We start from the raw sequence: 10,348 nt of genomic DNA, 5'->3' as shown, positions 1-10,348 counted from the left end.
AATCATTATGATACAAAGCAATATGATCTAAACAAGCAATGAAATCATCATCTTGGGACATACGTGGTTGAGTACCACTTTAGATGATAGCTAGAACCTGGAGTTAAGTAACATAAGCGATTGAATATCACTTCAAACTGTAGCTAGAACTTGGAGATAAGAAGTAAATGTGGAAGTTGCCAATGGGGTTGTAGCCCACGTGGTTTGATCGTGTCACTGAGTGCATGCATGGATGAGTATAGGCCTTAGATGCATCTCTTGTTGCGACATTGTGCATATTTGACAAGTAGTGTTTTACCGAAAAAAGAACACAGTAAGGGAAGTGTCACACCTAAAGTCTTGACTAGACGTTCAAAGTAAAAGTAGCCATAATTTTTAATAGGGAGGCAGGAAAAAAGGTCACACATTGTTCACTCTATTTGCAACAAATAAACTCCTACAAATGTCAGTCTAAGGTAGGCGTGAGAGTGTCCTAAGGATGTCAAGGAAGATGTGGGCAGTTGGGCGGGCACAGAGAAGGGGGGGGGGGGGGAGGTAGAGACGACCGAGGTGGTAGTAGGAGCAATATCCATTTCCAACCGACTTCCAACTACTATTAGGTGCAACCTACACACACACACGCGATATATAGACAGGGAAGGTAAGCCTTCGCTTGATGAATCAGAGAGAGAGAGAGAGAGAGAGAGAGAGCGCGAGCGAGCGAGCGAGCATTTCAGAAGAGTTGGAGTGCTATGATGATGATGATGATGATGAACGCACAGCAGCAATCACATTAGCGCAACAACAAGAGCACGTGTTGTTTGCGTTGTGACTCTCTCTCTCTCTCTCTCTCTCTCTCTCTCTCTCTACAGCGCATTGTCTGTGTGCCTGTGTGTGTTTTTGCAGCTATGAAGGTTGTCCGAACCTCCACCCGCCTGGTGAAGCCAGAAGGAGGGACCCTCCCCTCCGGCCATGGCAGCTGCATCCCCCTCAGCAGCTCCGACCTTGTCGTCCCCCGCGTGCACGTCGAGGTCCTGTACGCCTTCCATGGCCCTGCCCCTTCCACCCCCCTCCTCGAATCCGGCCTCGCCAAAGTGCTCGCCCAATACCCCGAATGGGCCGGCCGCCTCGGCACAGACCACACAGGACGCCCTGCCATCCACCTCACCGACGACGGAGCCGCTCTCACTGAGGCACAAGCCGAGGGTCCCCTCGACGATCTTTTCCCCTTCAACCCTTCCTTCCAGCTGCTTGATCTCATTCCCTTCAACAGAGGAGTGCCTGAATTGCTGCTCATCCAGGTATTTTTGAGATTAGCTAAGTACATCATAAATACAATGGTGGTGCGAACAACCCTGATCGGCTATGTCTGTGTCTTACCTCCATTTTACAGATATTTTGTTTGATTTGAAAGAAATCAATTCATTTTCTCAGTCTTGATCATCAGCACATTGAGCTTGCATTGCTGCACCATTCCTGCCATCATGTCCCAATTCTTGCGTCTTCATGTATCATGCCTGCCATTATGTCCAAACAATTACTAGCATCTTATGATGTTAAAATGCTATCACATGATCATGCACCATCTCCTGGATGTATTTTTAACATCTGACATCATACTAGCATCGACCTGCCTTCCACCGTCTCCAACTATGGCATTCATGTATGATGCACTTGCCTGTCCTCATTTGTGCCATATCTTCAGTGAGCACAGCATACTAGCGGCTTCAGATTTTGCAATATGTCTATGTCCAACTATCACATATATGTGTATCGTACCTATTATCATGTCCGACTATCGTGTCTGACAACTGCTTTCATACCATAAATATGATCCTGTGCCATCACGTGAGCATGCACCCACCCCCAAAATATGTCTTAATACGTGACATCATATAAACATCCACCTGCGTTCCACCATATCCTGTTGATGTATGATGTACTAGCATGTCTTCATGTGCCATGGTGCTCAATGGGCACAGCAGACTTGCAGTTCAGATGTAGCATCATGTATGGTATCTTGCATGTCCTTATGCTAAGAAGTACAACGCGTTTGCATGTCCATATGTGTCATTTATCTTCACAACATTCATGTACAATGCACATGCATAGCAACATGCCTATGGCTTCTGAGTTCATCTGATGGCTTTTGCAGTTGACAAGATTCACATGCGGGGGAATGACCATAGGTGTGGCGAGGCATCATCAGGTAGCAGATGGGGAGGCTGCAAGTGACTTCATGGATGCATGGGCCCTCACTGTTCAGGGGCTGCCTATACCATTTTCTCCTTTGCATGACCGCTCAGCCCTGATGGCCAGAGATCCCCCATGCCCTGAATTTGAACATATTGAGTATCAGAGACCTGCACCAAAGCCAGATGGAGCAGGCAAAGTGTATCCTGAGTTGGCTATCAAAAAGTTGCGTTTCAGTGTTGAGCTGCTGAAAAAGATTAAGGCACAAGCTGCCAAGGGTGCTGGTGAGGGGGTCACATACACTACATTTGAGAGCCTGTTGGCACATCTGTGGAAATGCATCACAAAAGCTCGGGGGTTGGAGAATGAAGAGGGGGAGACAAGGGCTCTTGTTGCTGTGAATGCCCGGAAACGGCTCAATCCCCCGCTTCCAAAGGAGTATTTTGGCAATGTGATATGCCACACATGCCCTCAGGCCACTATCAAAGAGCTGTTGGCACAACCACTTTCCTTCGCTGCAAACCTTGTGCACGCTGCCATAAAGAAGGTTACCAGCGAATATGTCCGCTCAGCTTTCGATCTGGTGGAACTGCAGCAGAAAAACCCTGTGCAGATAGCCAGAACTCTCAAGACAGTGCTGACACCCAACTTGAGTGTGACTAGCTGGGTTAACCTGCCTTTGTATAAGCTGGATTTTGGGTTTGGGACCCCAATGTTTGCAGGAAACCCCTTCATTCCCTTTGAGGGTCTCGTGATCTTGGCCCCTACCAAGGATGGCAGCATTGATGTTGTACTAGGTCTGTTTGCACCAGATATGGCCAAGCTTGAAGCCATCTGCTTCCATCTTGATGAGTGACAGTTTTTCTTGGAAAAGGAAACATTCATCTATCTAGTCATTTCCCATCGAGGGTGTGATAGATTTGCCTATTAAAACATAGTAAGAAGAGTTTTCTTCTTCCTTATTATTCAAAAGACAGACTGGAAACTTCATCATGTAATACACTTGGATTCATTATTTGAGTATTTAAACACAGAAAGCATGAGGTGAACTGGGAATTTTTATCATAGAATCAGTATGAGCTGAAAAGCTTTATGTTGTGGGTCAATCTGAGTGGAAATGGGTTTCAAGAGTAGTTAAGAAGTGAAGGATTTGGCTTCTAAGATATAAACTGTATGTGTTCTGACTTTGTAAGATGATCAGCAAAGCTTTGGAGGCCATGCTTTGTGCAGGTAAGCTTCCAAAGCTTTGGAGGCCATACTTTGTGACCGGTTGGCTGCTTGTGATGTACTCGATTCTCTCTGCATCATCTTAAAGAAATACTGCTGCAAGGGGCCGTGTGATCTTGCTCCAAGTCATGAATTTGAATGACAATGTCAATTGTCTACTTCCCTTTAATAATTATTACAGGCCGATTTCAGTGGTTCTATGCACGATCTTTAATAATTAAAGGGGGAAAAACACCTAGCTCTTTCGTCTTTGCACGATCATTCTTTGGGTACCAATTTCATAACCTTTAATCTTTTTCCCTTGAAAAAAGGAGAAAGATGTTTAGATATTTTGACAAAGTAGACAATGTGGAGATAGAATGATCTACGTAGAACATGTGTATACCAAAAATAGTAGGAAACCTTAGGTAAAACAAGTTATAATCTCAATCTCAACATGCTTGCAAATGATGATTAGATCTTTCTAGGTGATAATCTCAGCATTCTTGTAGATGATACTCTTAGCATGTCTGCAAATGATGATTGGATCTTTATAGAACCTATCTATAAAGCATGCACAAGCTAGATTGAAGCACCTAATTGGATCTTTATAGAACCTATCTATAAAGCATGCACAAGCTAGATTGAAGCACCTAAGTAATTGACACTAAAGATTTCTAGGCCTATTTTTGTTTTAAGTGTAATCACCCACTAAGGACCAACTTGTAGAATATAGTTATACTTAGGTATTTTGACTACATAAACATTCAAATAGCTAAAGACACTATGAACCTTGTTTAAGGTTGGCTCAATGAAAGGACCTAGGATGCATGAAAAGTAAACTTGAAATTAAGCATTCCTTCTTCAAGGCCATATTTTCTAGAGCCCATCAACTTTCTCTCACTTTCTTTTCCCATCTCAAATGAAATTTACTAACAAAAACAAGTAAACGATGGTACATGAAAACATATGAATGGGACGCACACACACACACACACACACACACAAGCCTACCTATGTTTGTAGACCCATTGTTAACCTAAAGTTCATTTTAGTCCATGAACCGAGTGAAACTTGACCACCTATCCACTGGAGAATTCATACTAGTGTTCCTTGCATGTGAATAATGTAAGGAATGCGAGGTTGCTTTGCGGTAACTTCATGCGATAAATGATGATACATGTATATGTATGAATGTGACACACGTACGTGTGCACATAAGCCTACCTATGTTTGTAGACCCATTCTTAACCTAAAGTTCCTTTTACTATGAACCAAGCGAAACTTTACCACATATCCACTCCATAATCCACACTAGTATTCCTTGCACGTGAAGCATGTAAGGAACGCTAGGTCACTTTGCAGTGTGCAGTTGCGATAGCTTTGTGTGAAGCTATCACAAAGCAACTTCATGTGGGAAGTGAAGTTTTGCCATGCATCCCTCACTTCCTCCCCACACATCATATTTTGGTTTCTCTCTCTCTCTCTCTCTCTCTCATACCATTGCTTCCACATGCCTTCCACCATAGCCTACCAACTAAGCCTACCCTATGTTGCTTTATGTGATCTCAAAGAGAGATAGAGTGTGTGTGTCTTTGTGTGTATGCATTTGTGTGTACTACACACACACACACACACACACACACACACACACACACACACACACACACACAGAGGGAGACTGAGATTTAAAAAGAGAACATGGGAATGTACTAATAGAGATATGGAGACACACGAGGCTATATTTTGCTCTATACCATAACACTCTTGTAAAAGTATACACATAGATATATATATATTTCTGGCATGCTAAAATTATAATATGAGCAAGTATTAGATCTCTATCACATAAAGGATTTTGGCATTTGCAAGCCCACCTTTATTTATTCAAGCTATCTAGAGCATGCATCTATGCTATTTTGACATATAAAAGGCTAGATATGCATTTGCATTTAGGTGTTTAGAGACGTGTATATACATGTAATGTCTTTATGCATCAAACTTGTAAACTTGTATCCATACATATATACACAACTATAACATGTACACACAATTTTTATTTGTATCCTTGAGTGTAAGAAATCAAACTTTGCTTTGTGTGATATCTAGAAGGGCTCTATATAGAATCATTGAGTGTTATAATTAAAAATAATATTGCTATGCTAAAATGGACCATAAATAAAGATATATGAAATGCACCATAAAGTCTATGTGTATTGAGCTTTCTTCTTTTTTGAGGATTTATTTTTATATTCAAGTATAACATACAGATGTGAAGTAGAGCTTGACGCTGCAGTTTGTTCTAGACATTGTGCTAAGAACTTTGCACTAGAAACTTAGGTATAAGGCATTCTAATATCAATTAATAAACCTCACATCAACAAACCATGAAGTTAGATATAAGACATTCTACTCTTTGCCAAGGCCTATCCAGCTGCATCCAACTATCTACTCTTTGTCTAAACCTCACATTAGCAAACCATGAAGTTAGATATAAGACATTCTACTCTTTGTATATGTCTATTTGATTGTATCCAACTATTTACAAAAATGGAGCTCTATTTTCTTGAAGGAATCATTGGAAAATGTTTCATTCTCTAGTATAGGTCCCAACACTACTACTTGTCTTGGTGATGGCATGAAGGACGTGATAATCTTTCCTCTCTTTCTTGCACCTACAATTATAGAAAATCACAATGTAAATATGGGTACATCTAACAAATTAACAAAGATTGTTTCATTTCAAAATAACAATACATGGGCTAACATTTGTAAACCATTTGGTTGGCATTGTTAGAGCTTTATGTAGCCTCACAAAGTAGCCTAGGTCCTTCAATTCATACTTGGACCACCCCCTTGGTATCTTATCAGTGTGAGATCATTGAAAGGTCTTCTTCTAGTTAGCTCACCCATATGTACTAAAAAACATTGCATATTTCCATAGTGTACAACCTCAATAAAAACTGGAAGCATGATCTCTATATTGATATCAAAGTCAAACGCTCAATTGCTCTTTCAAATGTCCTTCTTATAATATCATGTGTTGTTACTCCATATAAGATGCATTTTAATTCCTTTTAATAATCAAAAGCTAGAAAATAGCCCCAGCTTGGAGTAGGTATCTACAAAAGTCAAGTAAATACTTAAATATAAAAAATAATCCACTACTATCAAAGAAGTATATACCAACTAAACATGCCACAAAGGGCATTTCATATATGTGCCAGGACAGTAACCATACAAAGCCATCAGATTTCAATAGATGCATCTCTACAAAAAAGTAATGTATATCATTGTACCTTCTGAAGTACATCCTTGTATATAATGTTTGTCATGACATTCATATCCGCTTCATTTTCATTCAGTAAGACTTTTACATCGCATGATGATTTCACCCTTGAAAATACAACATATAACTATACGTGTAAATACCAGTGCTTTTAAATAAAGACCAACTATGGATAAAGTTTGACCTTGTGACCTGTTGATCATCATAGCAAATGCCAATTGAATATGAAACTACCTCTACTTTATAATAAGCAAGTGTGTGTGTGTTTCAGAAAGAGCTTGAATATGCTTCTTTATTCAACATGATACAAGGTACCAATATTAATCCTCAAGTTGTACAAAACTACTAGTAAATGGGATTGAAGCATGTGGACTTGTGGATTGATGGGAAAATCTACCCAATTGATCCCCTAACCTATAAAATTCATGTGTTTTATAGAATCACAAAATTGGTAAATATATTTGTGAGGGTAAAAATGGATTGATTGGTTATACTAGGTAGCTCAATGATCAAATGTTATAAGTGTTTTCAACCTACCAAGCAACTACAAAAAACTATCATGATGCGATTGCTATATATAAACTTCAAATTCAATAGCTAATAAGACAAGTGAAGTGACTGAATGAAATAATAACTCACAAAAGTAATTGCATCATCACAATGCAAGACATTATTCATAATATCAATATCTATATGAGGAGATAACATTGTAATTGGATGACCTAAAGAAGATCAATAGTAAGTTTATACTCGAGTACAAATGAAAGAGAGATCCAATTAATAAGCTGATTGTGTTACGAATTGCATGGTGGGGAGACTTCCTTGAGCTACTGCATCAAACACACACAATACACACAAGAGGAATCTTACTCAAGAACAGAAGAAGAGAGATGGAGGCTAACAAATTTTCTTGTTGGTTTTTTGTCATTCTTCTTCTCACAATATAATGTACACAAAAGTGTAGATAAGATATACCATAAAGAAAAGTGACCTACTAAGTGTAACAGTGCATAAATGGTTACACTAATTGACTAACACTATAACTATGCCGACTCTAGGTAGGTGTAACTAGCCAAATATAATAAGGTGGTAAGTTAGTGGCCATGTAAGGATCATAACGATCACCAACATATTAGGTATAGATGTGCAAAACTATCTGATCAAGTGATCCATCATCAATGTCTACACATATTGAGCCTCTTTTGAGCTTGCCATCTCAACACACCCCCTTAAGCTCAACTATATCTTTGTAACTCCAAGTAAGCTTTAAAACCTCAAAGCTTCTTTGTACCCAATGCCTTTGTGAAGATATCAGCTAGCTGATCTTGTGTGCTGACAGGTTGATATAATCTACAAGTACCTTCTCTCTCACAAGATAGTAATCCACTTCAATGTTTTTTTTCCTAGCATAGAACACTAGATCTCTAGCCAAATGCATACTACTCATATTATTATAGTGAATGAAAATTGAACCATGTCCCCACATATCTGAATTACCTAATAACTTTTGTAGCCATACCACCTCACATGGTGCCATAGTATTATCTCTATACTCAACCTTTGTACTCGATAAAGCAACTATTGGTTGCTTTTTTTTGCTCCAAGTAATCACTACACTCCTAAGAGAAAACATGAATCCATTGGTAGATGTTCTATTAGACTTGCCACTAGCCCACCAATCTAGACATGTGTACCCAAACACATGTACATCATTATGTGCCTCATATAAAATTCCATAATGTAAGGTGGACTTCACGTACTTCAATATGTATATGAGTGTATCCAAATGAGGCTTCCTAGATACCTATATAAACTAACTTGCAAGTCCAACATCATACCTCAAGTCTAGCCTTGTGATGGTCATATAGATCAAACTCCCTACTATCCTCTTGAACAGAAAAGGTTCTTCTATCTCATCTCCAATATCAATACTCAAATTTACATTTTGATCCAATGGTACTAAATGAGGCTTACGTATTGTCATACCATACTTAGGTAACATATCCAAGTCATACTGCCTTTTAGACAACCATATACCATCATTAAATCTCTCACCTCAATATCAAGAAAGCACTTTAGATCACCCAAATCCTTCATCTCAAAATTTTGCTTCAAAAGACCCTCAACATTAGTAATCCCATTGTCACTATACTTGTGATAATTAAGTCATCCACATAGATCACTATGGCGACCAAACTTGAATCACCTTTTCTCACATAAAGTGTTACATAAGGCACCCTCTAAATAAAGAATAGCCCATTGTGTCCAACTTTACTGTAGTTTCTTGTTCATAACCATTCCCTATTATTTGCATTAGAAACATAAAAGCTAACGTTGACAATATACTCTCTAATCTTGTAAGACCATGCTCTATCTAGGTGCTTGTGATGTCAGCCCATAGAGCACCTTCTGTAACCTACACTCATATATATGATGCTCTAAATCCTCGAATACTCTATATACACCTCCTCTTGCAAATCACCATGCAAGAATGCATTATTCACATCCATCTTCTATAAACTCCAACCTTTGGCTATTACCAAAGCAACCACACATTTGATAGTTTCCATTTTGGCAACTAGATCATGAATGTCTCTTCATACTTCGTGCCACATGTTTGTGCCTATTCTTTTATAACCAGGATGTCCTTATACTTGCTAGTAGAACCATTTGCATTATGCTTTATTTTATAGATCCACTTACAACCAATGGATATTTTGCCCTTGGCAATAATATTAGATCCCAAGTCCTGTTCGGCTATAATGCAATCATTTTCTCATCCATTTGTTACATTTTGATGAGCATGACCAACAACCTGCTCAAAATAAGTAGGCTCAACTTCTCAACTACCTTTACCATATAAGCATAATGGTGAGTTGTATAACCCTCAAAATCAAATATTCTAATAGGGTATCTCACCTTTCTAGATATGTGTACTAATGGATCATTGAATGGAGCCTTTATATTACTATATGCTCTTTGTATACTTGGTGTCCTCACTGAAGAAATACCAAGATCTTCTTTCAAACTCTCTGATCCACTAGAGTTTCCATCAAGAACTAAATGGCTAATGGATGCATCATTATCATCATTTAATACTTTCTTCTTCCCTTTGTTCATTACCTGTAACACTAGTAGATGTGCTTGAAGATGTGGGGCTATTGATAGTAGATCTACTACTAGATGATGTCTTTGGCCCATTAAGAGTGTATGATTCCTACTTTTTTATCTACACACAACTATCATGATCATCAACATTATCCAATGCATCTCCATTAGATGCATATCAACCTCTCATCTTATAAAAAATAACATCCTTACTCACTCAAAACTCACCAATGATAGGGTTATAACAATGATACACTTTTTTCTTAGTAGAGCATCTAATGTAAGACATATTTTTCAACCTTTAGGTCGAATTTCTTCCTTAACTCATCAAGCACATGAACATATACAATAAGCCAAACACTTTCAAGTGTGGTATAGTAGGTTTCTTTCCTGTAAAACATTCTTTAGGGATCATACCATGAACTGGAACTATGGAAATTCTTTTCATAGCAATATGTGTAGCCTCATATATCAAAATACTCCGACATCTTCATTTTAGTCACCATTAATTCATGTATAACTTTTTGCATTATTTCTATTTTTTATTTTTGCAAGCCCATTTTGTTGTGGGAT

General features: G+C 38.7%; 1 protein-coding gene across 1 annotated transcript; it reads left to right on the top strand.

The window, feature by feature from the left end:
• The first annotated feature begins 644 nt into the window (after window positions 1-644).
• On the top strand, window positions 645-3,524 carry LOC148039751 (agmatine hydroxycinnamoyltransferase 1-like). The gene is made up of 2 exons (XM_087693608.1): window positions 645-1,280; window positions 2,135-3,524. Exons 1-2 carry the CDS (start codon window positions 888-890, stop codon window positions 3,026-3,028), a joined length of 1,287 nt encoding a protein of 428 aa, XP_087549734.1. The 5' UTR covers window positions 645-887; the 3' UTR covers window positions 3,029-3,524.
• The last annotated feature ends 6,824 nt before the right edge of the window (window positions 3,525-10,348 follow it).

This window comes from Lygodium microphyllum, chromosome 2, assembly GCF_053477565.2.
Source record: "Lygodium microphyllum isolate KBCC chromosome 2, Lygodium_microphyllum_v1.1.10, whole genome shotgun sequence".
Lineage (NCBI taxonomy): Eukaryota > Viridiplantae > Streptophyta > Polypodiopsida > Schizaeales > Lygodiaceae > Lygodium > Lygodium microphyllum.
The sequence above is the reverse complement of the archived record's forward strand: the minus strand, read 5'-3'. Positions and strand labels throughout refer to the sequence as shown.